Here is a 16,642-nt window from a genome sequence, read left to right as displayed (position 1 = left end):
TTGCCCATGGGTGGCCATTGACCTAGGCTGCTGAGTGCTGGCCCCGGCCCCAGTGGACACCCTCAGACCCCCACTGGGCGGTCCTGGTCTTGGCCTGCATGTCCTGGCTGTCAGGCTGTGGGGCAGTCTCCCTTCGGGTCTGCTGGCGACTCTGCAGTTTCGGTCACTCTGCAAACATCAGGGGCCTCGAGTGGAGGATGCTGGGGATGCTGATGTGCCGCCTGCAGTGGTGTTGGCGGATTGTGGGGGTGTCGGGGGGGCACGGTGACCGTGATGGGCCCAAGTGTGGGGGGCTGGGTGGTGGGTCGGTGGAACAGTGGGAGCCAGGCCGGTCAGTGTAGCTCTGTGTGCTGGCTGAGGGTGGCGGGGTCTAGAGGAGGACACAGGGAGAGCAGGAGTGGGGAGAGGACTGCGCCCGGGGCATAGGCGGTTGTGGGAGGCCCCAGGCATCCTGCATGGAGTCGGCTGGATGCTGAGCCAGGCTGCCTGACTGCTCACCACCCCTGCACTATGCTGGGTAAAGACATGCTTTCCGTGCATGTTACATGGTTCTCCCCCCTTGGGGCAGGGGGTTCAGCCAGTGGGTGTTAGGAGGGAGGCGAGTTTGCACTCGGTGACCTGGGACCCTGCTATGTGCTGGGCCGCGTGGAGGTGCTCATGCCGCTGCAGCTGTCGTGTGGGTTTCACAGTGAAGCTGTGAAGGGTGCAGACAGGCAGGTGTGGAGTCTCAGGAGAGAGTTAGAGCCATGGAGCCGGAGAGGTTTGCATGCATCAGATGCCCTGAGATGTCTCCTGTGGTGAGGTTGACGTGCCGTGGCAGGTGGGGCAGCGGTGTTTTCTCACACCAGCCTCTCCACCTTGCACGCCTACTGCCCCCATCAGGGAGCAGCTCCCCCACCCTGCAGGGACCATATATGCTACCGTGTTGGTTTGATGGGACTGGTCAGCCGTTTATAAACCATGTGCAGCACAGGCAGGCCTTCCTGGTGCTCACAACCATCTTTCGCATTAGTCACCTGGTCCTTGTGCCCCCTCCGCCCAGTCCTTGTGCTTCTCCCTCTCGAGCACCCCCAGCCTCAGGTCACCCTGGTTCCCATCCCCCCGCCCCCGTGAGCACCCCCAGGCTCAGGTCACCCTGGTTCCTACCCCTCCCTGTGAGCACCCCCAGCCTCAGGTCGCCCTGGTCCTTGCCCCCCCGCCACGAGCGCCCCCAGCCTCAGGTTGCCCTGGTCCTCCTCCCCAACCCATGGGCATCCCCAGCCTCAGGTCACCCTGTTTCCCCCCGTGAGCACTCCTAGGCTCAGGTCACCCTGGTTCCCACCTCCCCCCCACCATGAGCACCCCCACCTAGCCTCAGGTCACCCTGATCTCCCCGCCTGCAGCATCCCCAGCCTCATGTCACCCTGGTCGCCATCCCTGTGAGTGCCCCAGCCTCAGGTCACCCTGGCCGCCCCCCTGTCCGTGAGCACCCCAGCCACAGGTGGGGCTCTTCTCAGAGGCACACCAGTTGGCGCCTATCACCTGCTTGTCGCTGCTGCTCTTCTGTGTCCCTGAGGAGAGCGCCAGCCCTCCACCTCCTTTGGGAGTACTGGATTCAGCAGCAGGAGTCCCAGGCCCCAGGACCCCCGCCCCCATTCCAGGGCTGGCGGGCTGGCTGCCCAGACGTGGCTGTCTGGGAGCCTGTAAAGAGATGGGGCACCCCTGTGTGTCCTGATTTTGGGGGCCCCTGGGAGTGTCTGTGCAGGCATGCCTGGTGTGGGCTTTCCAACCTGACCAGAGTGGGTGAGTTTGGCTCTTCCTGCCCTGTCCCAGAGCTTGTCTGTCCCCCAGGTGAGTGGGCGTGGCCAGGCTTTTCTCTTGGGGAGTGGCATTGGCGGCCTACTTTGCTTTGTCCCTGTGTGTGCCCTCTTCTGCAGTGGTCACCATTTCAGACCGAGGTCAGCATGGTTTCACATGTGGTCTAATTTTCTTTGGTTTTGACACTAGAAATGACTTCTACTCCATTCTACTTCCCGGAGTTTCCAGAGCTGGTTTTCCTAGGAAGGGCTATGGGAGAGCAGAGCGAGGGCACATGGATACTTTTAAGCAGATGAGGTGTGGAGGTGCAGGGTGGGCCCCACGCTGGCCCTCGGGGACCTGAGTGGGCTCTGGTCCTGGCTGCGTTGCTGAGCATCACAGACAGGATGAAAGGGCTTGTCAGCAATTCCCAGCTCCCTCCACTTCACACGTACCTTTGGATCGATGTGTTCAGAAGTATCCACTTCAAACCAGTAGGCCGGGTGATTTTCACATGTACTCTAGGGGGAATTTGGGCTTGTCAATCCACTTTTTATTTATTTGCTGACTTTGTTTATATGGATGATGTTTCTAATAACCCTGTATCTGTGGCAAGGAATTATAAATCATGCTAAAGGAAGGTCAGGGTCCGTGCTCTGGGGACCTGGAGGCTGGGCCTTCCTGGGGACTGTGCCCATGCTACACCTGGCTAGACCACCCTGCTGCCCCAGAGCCCTGCAGCCCACAGGCTCCCGCCTCGCTGCTCTGGAGCCCCTCAGCCTGCAGGCTTCCCACCTTGCTGTCTGTCCCCCTGGTGCTGCCCTGGAGCACCTCACCCCGCAGGCTCCCACCTCGCTGTCTGTCCCCCTGGTGCCGCCCTGGAGCCCCTCAGCCCGCAGGCTCCCACCTCGCTGTCTGTCCCCCTGGTGCCGCCCTGGAGCCCCCCAGCCCGCAGGCTCCCACCTCGCTGTCTGTCCCCCTGGTGCCGCCCTGGAGCCCCTCAGCCCGCAGGCTCCCACCTCGCTGTCTGTCCCCCTGGTGCCGCCCTGGAGCCCCTCAGCCCGCAGGCTCCCACCTCGCTGTCTGTCCCCCTGGTGCCGCCCTGGAGCCCCTCAGCCCGCAGGCTCCCACCTCGCTGTCTGTCCCCCTGGTGCCGCCCTGGAGCCCCTCAGCCCGCAGGCTCCCACCTCGCTGTCTGTCCCCCTGGTGCCGCCCTGGAGCCCCTCACCCCGTAGGCTCCCACCTCGCTGTCTGTCCCCCTGGTGCCGCCCTGGAGCCCCTCAGCCCGCAGGCTCCCACCTCGCTGTCTGTCCCCCTGGTGCCGCCCTGGAGCCCCTCAGCCCGCAGGCTCCCACCTCGCTGTCTGTCCCCCTGGTGCTGCCCTGGAGCCCCTCAGCCCGCAGGCTCCCACCTCGCTGTCTGTCCCCCTGGTGCTGCCCTGGAGCCCCTCAGCCCGCAGGCTCCCACCTCGCTGTCTGTCCCCCTGGTGCTGCCCTGGAGCCCCTCAGCCTGCAGGTGCCTGCCTTGCTGCCCATCCCCCAGTGCCGCCCTGGTCAGTGACTTGGCCACGAGGCCTGCAGACCCTGCAGTGCTGTATGCACATCCTAGCATGTGGGCTTTGGACTGTGCCACCCTCACCATCAGGAGGGTCTTCTCATGATGGGTAGGGACTGTATGGGTGGGAAGCGCTGGGCACAGAGAGGGAGCCCACGCCCTGTGGGGGTGGGACACTGCTTGGGTGGGGTTCACAGTTTTAGCACCGTCTTGTTGGACAGGTGGTGTGCTGAGTGGTGGGGCAGTCCAGAAGAAGATCGGGGCCTGGAGGAGGGTGTTCTAGAAACTGATGACAAGTGGCTCACCTGGGGCAGGTAGGGGTGGGGGCGTGTGTGTGTACATGAGCGTGCATGCGTGTGTATGTGTATAGGAGTGTGCGTGCGCGTGCGTGTGTACGTGTGTAGGAGTGCGTGCGCGTGTACGTATGTAGGAGTGTGCGTGTGTGTACGTGTGTAGGAGTGTGCGTGCGCGTGCGTGTGTACGTGTGTAGGAGTGTGCATAGGTGTGTAGGAGTGTGCGTGTGCGTATGTGTGTAGGAGTGTGCATGTATATGATTTGTATGTGTGCTGTGTGCATGTATGCATGCACGTGTTCACGCATATGAGTGCATGTGTGCTGTGGATGGTGTGTGCATTCATGTGTACTTATGTATGTGCATATGCGTGTGTTGTATGTGCTATGTATGTATTCATGAGTGCATGTGCATATGTGTGCATGTGTATGTGTGTGCGCACGTGTACATATGTCTGCTGTGAGTGCGTGTACGTGTTATTACTGGCAGGCTCGTGAGGGTATAGCTCCGTGTTTCAGGAAGGTCCTCCTGCAGCAGAGCTGAGGGAGGAGGGCTGAGGGGGACAGCTCCTCCTTCACGTGCTTGTGTCCTTCTGTCCCCCAGAGACGTGCAGGTGCTTCGATCCTAACCGTGTAGTGTTGAAATGGGTGCGGGGTCCCAGACACGAGTGGGATGTAGAGATAGAGTCCACAGTGCTCGTAACGGACATGTATCCAGGAGGCTGGTACGCTGGCCACATCTCTGGCGCTGCGGGTCTCTGGAGCCGGTGCTCAGCGTGTGGCTGCAGAGGCGGCATCGGGACGGAACGGGAAGTGTTTGGGGCAGAGCTGCTGACACGAGGGGCTGGGCCAGTGCCAGCGTCCCCCCCAGCTCCCACTGTGGCACAGGTGGAGGTACAGATGTGCAAGGAGGACAGGTCGACAGAGGGGCTTGGTGTGGGCGTGTTGTTGACTTTTGTGCATTCACCTCAGTGCTGGCATCTCAAGAGTGCCTGGAGGCTTTGGGGTGCCCAGGCCTCCAAGCAGGTGGGCATGGGTGAGGTGGGGCATGTCTAATTTACAGCTCATGGGGTGCAGGCCCCACGTCCCTGCTGTCCCAGCACTGACACTGTCACACTCTCGCTGTATCCCCCTCTCCGGTGGAGTTTCTTTGAGGCCACCTGCGGTCGGCAACTTGGTCGAGCTCTGGCCGGTCTCCAGATGCTGTGCGGCTGTCTTCTCCAGGGCGCGCTGCCTGGACCCTGTGTGCTGTCTGGTAGCCTGGCTCCCCCTGCCCACCAGGGTCTCGTCCAGGAGGGGCCTGAGTCCCATGCAGACCCCCGATGGAAGCTTCTGGTTGACTTTCTCAGAGAGAAAACGATGAAGAGATGAAAGCTGCGAAGGAGAAGCTCAAGTACTGGCAGCGGCTACGGCATGACCTGGAGCGGGCGCGCCTGCTCATCGAGCTCATGCGCAAGCGCGAGAAGCTGAAGCGCGAGCAGGTGAGCTGCCCCTCAGACGTGTCTGCCCCGGTGTCTGCCCCGCGTGAGCCTCGCAGCCCCTCCTGGGGAGGCTTGGTGACCGCCCGCCTTGCACGGGGTGGGGCCTGGGGGCAGGCGGGCGAGGTAGCAGGGTAGGGTCCCACATGTCAGGCCACCTGATCGGGGCATGTGGTGGGTGTGGTGCTGGGGCACAGGAGCCCAAGCCACGGTGTGCTGTGCCTCAGTTTCCTCAGGATTGGAGTGGGGTTAGTGCGTCTGCGCCCTGCAGGAGGCTGTACCTCCATATGGCCGAGACAAGTGTGTGCAGTGTTTAAATGATGCCCTCCTTGGCTGTGGCACGTGTAACAGTGCCAAGGGCTGGAGCTGCACATGGCTCTGATGCCCCTGGGCAGCTGCAGAGGTTGATGCCGCATGTGCCGTGCCCAGGTGAAGGTGGAGCAGAGGGCCATGGAGCTGCGGCTGACCCCGTTCACAGTGCTGCTGCGCTCGGTGCTGGACCAGCTACAGGAGAAGGACCCCGCGCGGATATTCGCGCAGCCCGTGAGTCTGAAGGAGGTGCGTGTGGTGCAGGCCCACGGGGCCCTTCCCGGGTGTGGGTCTGGGCAAGTTGCTCCATAAGCTCGTAAACGTTCCACTAGATGGATGTACCCTTACCCGTAGGTACATTTCATTGCGAAGTTGTGGGAGTGAAGTAGGTAAAAGCTCCTACTTAGAAAAGACCTCTTAGCGGTTGGTGGGTGTCTGAGCAGACCAACCCCCAGCACCATGCTCAGTTAAGATCACGAGTCAAGGGGGCCCCCTGGGAGCAGCGCACCTGGTCTGAGTACTGCTGCTTGTGTGCCATGTGAATGTGTGCTGTGTACTGTGTGCATGTGTGTGCGTTGTGTACATGTGCTTGTGTGTACATGCATGATACGTGTGCATGCACATGGGTTGTTAATTATGATGGGCTCATTGGTTATGTAGAAGCAATAAGGTTCTTTTCTTGGTTTGTAAATTGTTATTTTTCTCTCTAAAACTAGGTGCCAGATTACTTGGATCACATCACGCACCCCATGGACTTTGCCACAATGAGGAAACGGTTAGAAGCTCAAGGGTATAGAACCCTCACTGAGTTTGAGGAGGATTTTAATCTCATTGTAGATAACTGCATGAAGTACAATGCCAAGGACACCGTATTTTATAGAGCCGCAGTGAGGCTGCGCGATCAGGGAGGCGTGGTTCTGCGGCAGACGCGGCGCCACGTGGAGAGCGTTGGCTTCGAGGAGGCCACCGGGATGCACCTACCCGAGCGGCCCCCAGCGGTGCCCCCGCGGCCCTTCTCCTGGGAGGATGGTAAGCAGTGGGCTGAGGGAGGGCTGGACTTAGGCCAGTGGCTCCTGGGCCACTCCCACAGCCTGGACCTGGTGTCTATGCTGTCAGTTCTGTGTTGGCATCATCTGGTAGAACTAGAGTGCGAACCACACCTGTGACTTAAACTTTCCAGGTCACCTTCTTTAAGACGTGAGAAGGGGGAGGTAGTTCTAAAGGCACGTCTTGTTTTTTTATTTTTTAGTTTTTATTGTGCTTTAAGTGAAAGTTTACAAATCAAGTCAGTCTCTCATACAAAAATTTATATACATCTTGCTGTATACTCCTAGTTGTTCTGCCCCTAATGAGACAGCACACTCCTTCTCTCCACCCTGTATCCCCATGTTCATTCAGCCAGCTTCTGACCCCCTCTGCCCTCCTGTCTCCCCTCCAGGCAGGAGCTGCCCACATAGTCTCATGTGTCTACTTGAACCAAGAAGCTCACTCCTCACCAGTATCATTTTCTATCCTATAGTCCAGTCCAATCCCTGTCTGAAGATTTGGCATTGGGAATGGTTCCTGTCTTGGGCTAACAGAAGGTCTGGGGACCAGGACCTCCGGGGTCCTTCTAGTTTCAGTCAGACCATTAAGTCTGGTCTTTTTAAGAGAATTTGAGGTCTGCATCCCACTGCTCTCCTGCTCCCTCAGGGGTTCTTTGTTGTGTTCCCTGTCAGGGCAGTTATCAGTTGTAGGCAGACACCATCTAGTTCATCTGGTCTCAGGCTGATGTCTGGTTTATGTGGCCCTTTCTGTCTCTTGGGTTATAATTACCTTGTGTCTTTGGTGTTCTTCATTTTCTTTTGCTCCAGGTGGGTTGAGACCAATTGATGCATCTTAGATAGCTGCTTGCTAGTGTTTAAGACCCCAGATGCCACTCTCCACAGTGGGATGCAGAATGTTTTCTTAATAGATTTTATTATGCCAGTTGATCTAGACGTCCCTTGAAACCATGGTTCCCAAAGCCCCACCCCTGCTACCCAGGCCTTCAAAGCGTTCAGTTTATTCAGGAAACTGCTTTTGGTTTAGTCCAGTGGCGTGTCTTGTTTAAGCCAGCGCGTCCAGTGTTACCATCTCGCCATGTGACCAGACACTGCTTGTGCTACTCCCCATTGCCTTGCCGTGTGTTTGCGTTCTGCCGTGGGCTCCCGCACACGTGGCTCCCACGCACCCAGCTCCACACATGCAGTTCCTGCATACGCAGCTCCTGCACACGCAGCTCCTGCACACGCAGCTCCCGTGCACACGCAGTTCCTGCGCACGCAGCTCCTGGGCACGCAGCTCCTACACATGTAGCCCCTGCACATGCAGCCCCTGCACACGCAGCTCCCGGGCACCCAGCTCCTGCACACGCAGTTCCTGCACACGTATTTCTGAACATGCAGCTCCCACGCACACGCAGTTTTTGCACACGTATCTGAACACACTCAGCTCTGCGCACGCAGGTCCTGCTTGCACAGCTCCACACACAGGCAGCTCCTGCAGACACAGCTCTGCTGCATCAGGCCCCTTGGGGCTCCCTTAGGACACAGTGGAGAGTGGTGAGTGTTACGCAGCTGGTTCTGGGGTTACAGACTAGAGACGGCCTTGCAGGGACTTGTGCTAAGGGGCCTTCCAGTAAGGAGGGCAGTCAGCCAAGCCCTAGATTCAGCAGCACAGAGGGCTGTTGGCACTGCCTTTGGTGTGATGCCCTTGGCATGTTGCCTGCACAGATGCAGAGAGCTGTGTGAACTGTGTCCTTGAGTGAGAAAGGACCTGGGGGTCCCCAGCCCTCCTGGACTCCTCCCTCTGCTAGGATCCCCGTGGTGGTGACGTGGTCTTTCAAGGCCCACCAGACACACCCTGTCGTGGTCTGTTCACGGATCTGCGTACCCATGGAAACCTGATCTTTAGGAGCCGGCTGCCCTGCCTGTGTGCTAGGGTGTAAAGTCCACATCCATGTCCACATGGGGCCAGGCCACCCCTCTGCATGCAGGGTGTGAAGTCCATGTTCATGTGAGGCCCAGCTGCCCTGCTGCTTGTGGGGTGTGAAGTCCATGTTCATGTGAGGCCCAGCCCCACTGCCGCGTGTGGGGTGTGAAGTCCACGTTCACGCGAGGCTGGACTGCCCTGCTGTATGCGGGTTGTGGGGTCCACATTCACAGTGTCCCTCTGAGTGTGGGGTGTGAGGGCCACGTTCACATGGAGCAGGGGTGAGTGCCGCTGTTCTGAGGGATGCAGCTTTCATGCCTGCTCCCTCTTGGTGGAAAGCTTGGGTGCTTCACCTCCCTGGACCACTTGGCCTGGAGCCTGCTGTGGTGGCCCTTGTGCCATGGGTGTTGACCAAGCATGACATGGCAGTAGCCTCTCCACTGCCAGTCAGTGGAGTCTTGCGGGGGGATTCCTGAGCCAAGCACTGCTGTTTCGCTCAGCCTAGCTGCCCCCTCCACACAGCCTCGTCCTCAGGCCCCGCTCCTTGCGTAGCTGCCGTGAGAAGTGATGCTGTAGACACAAGTCGGGGGCGTTTTCAGCATTTTCATCACCTTGTACTGATGCTCCTAACAAACATTTCTGAAGGAAGGTGCGCACCTGTTTCTGAGCAGCATCTAACCAGTTTTCATCTTTCACACCGTCTCGTGTTCCCAGTTTATCTGAGATATCTTGAGAGTGATTTGTTCTTAACCATATACTTGTACAAAGTAACTTGTGCTTTATAAATGGTGGTGGTTGTGGAGGTTGAAGTTTGTGGATTTTTGTAGTAAGCACATCTGACGTTGAACCGTGCACCAGACTGCACGGTGATCTCAGCGTGATACCTTCGGGTCAGACGTGGTCCCTCAGGATGTACTCCTGGACCCTTCCCATGTGCAGAGCCAGTCTAGCCGGTCTGTGGGTGGGGGTCGTGGGCTCTGTGCGCCCACCCAGAGGTCTGTGTTGTATGTCCTCATGTGGGACAGTGGAGCCCCTCAGAGGGTCGTGTCCTGGAGGTGTCTCAGAGGGCTGTTGGGGGCACTCTGTAGGTGGGGGCTGGAGGCTGCGTGCCCTGAGCTGGAGAGGGTCCCCTCGTGGCAGTGCCCACAGGCCCAGAGAGGCACCACAGTCCCTACAGATGAGACTTCTCTCCCTGTCACAGCCACCATGCTGGCAGGCTTGGGCGAAAGCTTCGAGGCAGTGGCTGGACTGATGACGTTTTCTCTGTGTAGAAGGGTGGCACCTAGAGCTGAGGGGTAATGTCAGCGTCTTGTTTGGCTTCAGTGGACAGGTTACTGAACCCGGCCAACCGTGTGCACATGGCCCTGGAGGACCAGCTAAGGGAACTGTTGGACAAACTGGACCTGACCTGCTCGATGAAGTCCAGTGGGTCGAGAAGTAAACGAGCAAAATTGCTAAAAAAGGAAATTGCTCTTCTGCGGAACAAGCTGAGTCAGCAGCCTAGCCAGCCCCCGCGGCCCGCGGAGTCAGGTATTGGAAGCTTCGAAGAGGACGGGGCTCCATTGGAGCAGGAGGCGGGGGATGCAGGTAAGCCGAGCAGTGCCGCTGGCCGCGCAGGGCACTCAGCGTGGAGCGCTGGTCCCGCTGGCCTGACGCCGACCCTTTAGAGATGGTGTGCATGGCCGCCTGTGCTGCAGGGTGGCGTTCCGGGGTTCACTAGGCTCCGGGCATGGGATCGTTTGTCCTCAACAAGGGCCTGGGAAACTAGAGAGACCGATTTAGATCCTACAGTGTTGAACAGTAAGGCGAAACTCAGGGTTAACGAAGCGAGAGTTGTATGATAAGAGTAATTTTTTTGGTATTTACTAAATTGAGGAAGAACCATGTAATTAACACTTTAATGCTTCTTGGGACAGAAACTGCCCACAAACATTCTGGGGCTCTCAGGTTTCTTTGGGGGCTACTTTGCCCACTAAAAGCATTTGCTGCCCTCCATGGGGGCTGTGTAACGGTAGAAAATGAAAGACATTCTTTGGAGGAAATTCACTGAGGTAGGAGGCTGAGGTGTGAGGCAGTGTGTTCAGGACCTGCAGTAGGGTCACACTTTTGGTGTTTGTACAGCTAGATAATCCTAAGCATATAGTAGTTAGGGAGCCCTGGTAGGTTTGGATTTTTTCTTTTTTAGGAGGTCATATTTGGAAAACCAGAGGTGCCCAGTGTAACCAAATGGAAGGCACCATTTATGTATGAGACCTTTAATGTTTCGGGGGACATATGTTTCCCAAAAAATAATATGTATAAACTTAAACTTTTGGGGACATATGCACCCCACAAAATGTGTATCAAAATCCTCATTTCATGGCATAAATTCAGAATGGCTCCTTGATTGAGCATGCCTTCTGTTACTGAAAACACATAGTATCAAAAAAAAATTCTAAAGGAGAACGTACTAGGGTCTTGAAAGGGTTAAGCACTGGATTGTCAAATGCAGCGTTTTATGTCAAGTGACTTCCTCTCTGGGCTTGAGAGGTTGAGAGGTCGATTGTTTCCCAGGCTCAGGTTAGGGGAAGCCGAGTGCCCGGTGCTCATCCACACGTGGCGTCCACTGCGCAGTGTCTACACACGGCAGCGCGCAGTCCTCCCATGCCTCGCATGTCCCACTAGATAGGTAACGACCTGTCTTTGGCAGGCAGGCAGGCAGGCAGGCATCAGGGAAGCATTCTTTCATTGATGGGAAGTCAGGATAGTAGAAGGGCTTGTCTACTCGATAGAAAAACAAGTGAAACCTGTACACGTGCAGCGTTGGGCATGGCAGCGGCTGGTTTTAAACAAGTCATTGTTTGAGTGCACCCTCTTGGGACTCCCGTTCCTCAACCTTATATTTGGTTGTGATGTGAGGCTTTGGGGAAAATTCAAGACTAAGTTGTTTGAGCATGTAGAAGTTGGTAGAAAACTATTTCCATGCTGTTTTGCTCTGTTTGCTTTTAATTTTAGAGTCAATACAGAATTTTTATTCAAAAACTTTTTTACACAAAAGTGTAAAGTAGAATAAGACCCCTCCTACCACAGCTGTTAGCAGTTTGGTTTATAATCTTCTTTTTCCCCCTGCGTCTCCAAGTGAAAATACCACAGACATTAAAGACGCACACACACAATTCTCATGTAGTTTACCCCCTTTTTTAACTTCGCTCTGTTGCGGGACGTCTCTGTCAACAAGTACAACACAGCCTGGCCCACGTCGGCCCTGGAATGGCCGTGTGCTGTGGGGGAGCCGCAACCGCCCAGTTGGCGGCCGTGTCCTCTGAATCTCGTACAGCCGTTCCCATTGTGCTTTTTGTTGGCTGTTGCACCAGGCAACTGGCAGAAACCAGAACTGGAACCTCGAGTTTTTCTCTTAAGAAAAGGAGAGTTTCGATCTGCCGTTTTCCTCACTCACCTTATGTAGTTTTTGTTTCAGCCTCATGCTGCCTTCATCTAGGCTACTGTCATCACCGTCTGCACACCAGAACTTCTCTTGGGTGCTAGGAACTACAGTAGGTCCATATCGTAGGGGAAGGACTTCATTCTTCATAGGAGACGTCTGTCGCCTGGTCTTGCCAGCAGGTGATGTCTGCTGCGCGTGTCGGGCCCTGTGGTTTTCTGAGGAGCCCCGAGTCATAGGAGCCTTTGGCGGCTAGCCCAGCCAGGACCTGCTCACCCAACAGTCGGTGGCCTCTGAGTGCCCTGGTGGGTCCCCGGGACGGTGCCATCACGTGGCTCCACCCCAGGAGTGGCCTCTCCTCACGCCCCTGTCTGCACAGCATCTCCTCTGCCATAGGCCCGGCTAGTCGGCTAGTCCTTTGGCCCCAACAAGAGTGAGCTGGAATGTTGTGGGCAGGCCAGTTGCTGTCATCAGGGGCCTCTCTGTGTAGGTGTCTGTCCAGGCACGGCCCCTCCCCAGGGCAGAGCAGCGAGGCAGTCCCTCCCCTCCAGGCGCCAGAGGGAAGCAACCTTGTGGCCATGGTGCCAGCTGTGTGACAAGGAAGCACAGAGTGAGATGTGAGCTGAGGTTGGACGTGACGCTGCTCTTAACAGTGGCTGACAGGAACAGGGCCACCTCCTGATAGCTGATGGAGAGGTGGATGAAGAGCAGAAAGCAGCCCGAAAGTGCCATTGAGGTGAGGCGGCAGGTCTGCGCTTGCCTCTGAAAAGCCGGGCGCTGTGGGACTCGGAGCTGCTGAGGAAGAAAGGGAAGCTGCAGGGCAGGGCAGAGCATGCATGCTTGGCTTTCAGTCGTGTTGTGAGCTTCTCATGGGACAAAAACCAGGCATCAGGTACTTAACAGAGTGCCTCATGGTGTACTTCTAAAAGATAAGGCTGCTTTCTTCTTAAACATGACTGCAAAGTTGCTGTTGTTGTTAGGTGCCGTTGAGTCAGTTCTGACACATAGCAAACTTAGGCGCAACAGAACAAAAACACTGCCCGGTCCGGCGCCATCCTCACAGTTGTTGCTATGCTTGAACCCATTCTTGGAGCCACCGTGTCAGTCCATCTCATTGAGGGTCTTCCCCTCTTTCACTGACCCTCTACTTCACCAAGCATGATGTCCTTCTCTACAGACCGATCCTTCCTGCTAACATGTTGAAAGTATGTGAGACGTAGTCTCGCCACTTTGCTTCTAAGGAGCCCAATATTAACAGTACACCTAAAAAAAAGTAGTAATTCCCTAATGTCAAATATGCAGTCTCACTTAATTGTGATTTAGTGATATTTACGAGAGCATCTGGAAGGAAAAAGGAGGAGGTGGAAGGAGGTGTTCCTGAGTGACTTAGAGATGCCGTGGGGGAGCCTCCCTTGGGAGAGGGTACCTGGAGGTCAGGACCCTGGGGTCTCAACAGGGGCAGGGGTCCTCTTCATGTATCCTGGAGCTCACTTTTAGGGCAGCTGTCTCTGTAGTGGGGGCCGTGGGTGTGGGTCAGGCCTGCCAGCGTCAGCACTGCAGACTTCGTTGCTGCCTTGCGTGCTGGCTGCTTAGGGCTTCAGGTCGAGTTGTTTTGTCAGGTAGCGCTTCTCGTGGTGACTGTGATTGTGAGCACAGGCTGGGTGAGGGCTCAGTTACAATTGGAATTTGATACTGCAGTTGGCAAAGTAAGTTTGATAAGCCTTGTGGGAATAATTAGGAACTCAGATTTGTAATCTTTTTTTATGGAGAGCTGGGTTTCAGTTGATGCATCGGGAATCAGAATCCTGAGGAAGGAAATGTTGTTGGGGTGAGAGCGACTGAGCAGCGTTTGATCCACCATGGCTGGTGGCCCTCGTGAACGTCCGAGCCAGTCTCTGTGACTGGGCCTGAGTCGCTCAGTGCAGCCCGAGCCCCACCAGCTCCGTGCAGTGACGGGCAGGGTGTGCGGGAACATGGCAGGAAGGGGACAGTGCTGCCTCAGATCTGCCACCGGTGTGGTGCCAGCCTGTGAGTGTCACCTCTCCACGTACGTGGAGGTTCCCCAAACGAGGACCAGGCTCAGGGAGTCTGGCCCCAGGTTAGATGGCTCCAGATAGGCCATACTGTGGTTTCCCAAAGCTGTTTCATGTCGGTCCTCAGAGTAGCCTGGTCAGACCAGGTTCCTGCTGGGTGTAACCACCTCGTGGAAACTGGGTGCTCTTCTGTGGGTGATAAGTTCTGATGGAGGAAATTGCAGGATAATGAAAGATTTTTAAATTTACAAATTTTGAGACTCCTTTATGTTCAGGTCTCATAAAATTTATTTTACAGTTTTCCACATGTAGTTAATAATAACATGATTGTCGATAGCTCTCGAGCTTATAAAAGTGTTTTCGAAAGCAGAGCTCCCCCTGGCTGGCTGAGGGGTGGGTGAGCCGGGCCAGCCCTTCCTGCAGGTGTGATGGGCAATCCTGGGGGTCTTGTGGGAGCCAGCAGGGGCGTGATTGGCCGGTAGAGGCGCAGGCGTGTTGTCTCCTTCCTTCTGTGGATAAGGATGTAGAGCACAGAGGGACCCCATGCTGGGTGGGTGGGCTCATTGCCGGTCGGTGGCTGAGTCAGCCTCTGCTGTCTCCCACTGACACTGCCATGCGTGTATCCCTCCACTGACCACAGAGGGGCAGTGCCTGGGTGTCTGAATAGAGAGCAGGATTGGGGAGCTGACCACAGCGGGCAGTGCCCAGGCATCTGGAGAGAGAGCAGGAATGGGGAGCAGACCGTAGGGGGAGTGCCAGGGTGAGGACACTGTGGCCCAGGGGAGGAGTGGGTGGGCCCAGTGTTTTGACTGGCTCTGAAGGTTGAGCCCAAGCAGCCTGTTTTGGGGTTAAAGGCCTGGCTGCCAAGAGGTTGGGTGCAGACAGGGCAGTGGGGTGTCTGGGATTCTTCCCAGAAGCCATGTTGAATGAAGTGGGAGGTGGGAGTAAGGGACCCTCAGTGAGGCTGGGAGCTCTGGGCTGGAATGTAAGACCCTGGAGGGCCAGGGAGCAAGGAGAAGAGAGGGCTGAGGTTGGAGCCCACGGAGGCCTCACCCTGCTGACCTGATGAGGCCAGGATGGGTGGACCATGGCCTTGCCCCCCGGGAGGCTGAGGGCTCGCGATGGCACCTTGGTAGCTGGTCAGAGAGACCAGTGTGGGCCTGGAAGGGGGGCTGAGGGCAGGAAAAATGGGCATGCATGAGCCTGCCTGGCACGAGATGCGGGAGATGGGCACTGAGGCCCCGTGTCTGCTCAGCCCCATGCCAGTGAGTGGTCGGCTCTCAGTGCATTTGTTCCTAGTCCTCAGGCACCTGGTCTCCACCTGCCAGTGCCCCATATGCTGTGAGACACACGTTCTTAGGCCAGGCAGTGATGTCATGCAGTGTGGGGTGCCCCTGAGGTCTGGATTCTCCACGGCCACGCTTCTGCCCCCGTGCTTTCGGTCCTGGGCATCCCTGATCTGAAAACTACTTCTACAAAGCTTTTTTCGAGGAAGCATTCCCCTCGTATTTGAGTCAGTGGTACCACACTGTGACAAGCTTGGAGTCTTACTCACAGGAAGGCAGCTGGTGGCTCGAGGCTCTTCGAGGGCAGTGGCTCTCTCCTGCCGTCCCACTGCCCAGTCAGCTGCTGGTGGCTCAAGGCTTTCTTCTGTGCTATTCTCTAAGCATTTGCTCTGAGTTAATTGAGTGGGTGAGGGTATAAGTGAAGCTTAGAAGCAGTGTCACTTTCCATTTTCAAAGTGACTTTTTGAATTTAAGATATATATGCGTATTACGTGGGAGCCCCGGTGGTGTAGTGGTTAAGCACTGGGCTGCTAACTGAAAGGTCAGTGGTTTAAACCCACCAGCTGCTTCTGATTTCCGTAAAGATTACAGCCTTGGAAGCCCTGTGGGGGCAGTTCTACTCTGTCCTAGAGGGTTGCTATGAGTCCACATCAATTCAATGGCAATGGGTTTGGTTTTGTGGTTTGTACATATTAAGTACGTACGTTTCAAGTGGCTTTTGGAAAGTTTGTACGTTAAAACACGAACTATATCTAGCGATGACGTAGAATACGTAGAATCGTCTAGACAGTTCTTGTTCTTGCTTTACGTGATATTTCCTGCAGCCCAAACCAGAGTTCCGAAAGAAACCTCAGGGCTGTCCCAGCATGGCATCGCCACGTGCCAATGGCCTGCTAGGCACATTTCCTCCCAGCATGGCATCGCCATGTGCCATCGCCACGTGCCAACGGCCTGCTAGGCACGTTTCCTCCCAGCATGGCATCGCCATGTGCCATTGCCACGTGCCGTTGGCTTGCCAGGCACGTTTCCTCCCCTCCCTCCATCCCCTAGAACAGAGCACGCCAGCCTCCTAGGGGTGAGCACTAAATAAAGAGTTGCTCCTGTGGAGCTTCACAAATTGCGCATTTTATATCGTTTCTTTCTAAAAGCCTTTTTAAAAAGATTAAAATCTTTTTAAATAATTTCAAAAGTTGTTAAAATCTTCCAGTGATTGTGTTTTTATCTTTAAAGTCAAATTAAGAAAAAAGCAGAGCTATTACATGAAAACGTTCCTGGGTAATCTTGATCAGCGACTGCCGCGTAGATGCTTATACATTTTGAGAAATGGAGTTTTTCGTGGGAATTATTTGTAACCAGTTACATTTATTTTTGGCATTGAATTAGAGAACGATGGTCAGAATCAGATGTAGGGATCTATTCCCTCTTGTTTGCTGGCCTCCCGGCCCAGTGTAGAACTATCTGGAAATAATAGCGTAAAGGGCCCCTTAGTTGTGTGAAACGTCTTTTCTTCCTCAAAGTAAGGTAAGTGTTGACTCTAGAAGT

General features: G+C 55.8%; 2 protein-coding genes across 6 annotated transcripts in view; both read left to right on the top strand.

The window, feature by feature from the left end:
- The window catches only part of BRD1 (bromodomain containing 1), a 68,479-nt gene that overhangs the window by 33,461 nt on the left and 18,376 nt on the right, over positions 1-16,642 (top strand). For all 4 annotated transcript variants that reach the window (XM_049884694.1, XM_049884693.1, XM_049884696.1 and 1 more), the window contains 4 exons: positions 4,971-5,102; positions 5,529-5,657; positions 6,125-6,437; positions 9,684-9,947. In XM_049884694.1, coding sequence (XP_049740651.1) covers positions 4,971-5,102; positions 5,529-5,657; positions 6,125-6,437; positions 9,684-9,947 — 838 coding nt within the window. The remainder of the gene's footprint in view (positions 1-4,970; positions 5,103-5,528; positions 5,658-6,124; positions 6,438-9,683; positions 9,948-16,642) is intronic.
- Positions 333-3,475, top strand: LOC126076185 (homeobox protein ESX1-like). 2 transcript variants are annotated; one of them, XM_049884723.1, is made up of 3 exons: positions 333-2,683; positions 2,740-2,963; positions 3,020-3,475. In XM_049884723.1, exons 1-3 carry the CDS (start codon positions 2,359-2,361, stop codon positions 3,434-3,436), a joined length of 966 nt encoding a protein of 321 aa, XP_049740680.1. In that variant the 5' UTR covers positions 333-2,358; the 3' UTR covers positions 3,437-3,475. The 2 variants fall into 2 exon arrangements, with proteins under 2 accessions (XP_049740680.1, XP_049740681.1); XM_049884724.1 differs by having other exon boundaries at positions 333-2,963.

This window comes from Elephas maximus, chromosome 4 (genome assembly GCF_024166365.1).
Source record: "Elephas maximus indicus isolate mEleMax1 chromosome 4, mEleMax1 primary haplotype, whole genome shotgun sequence".
Classification (NCBI taxonomy): Eukaryota; Metazoa; Chordata; class Mammalia; order Proboscidea; family Elephantidae; genus Elephas; species Elephas maximus.
This window is presented reverse-complemented; position numbering and strand designations above follow the sequence as displayed.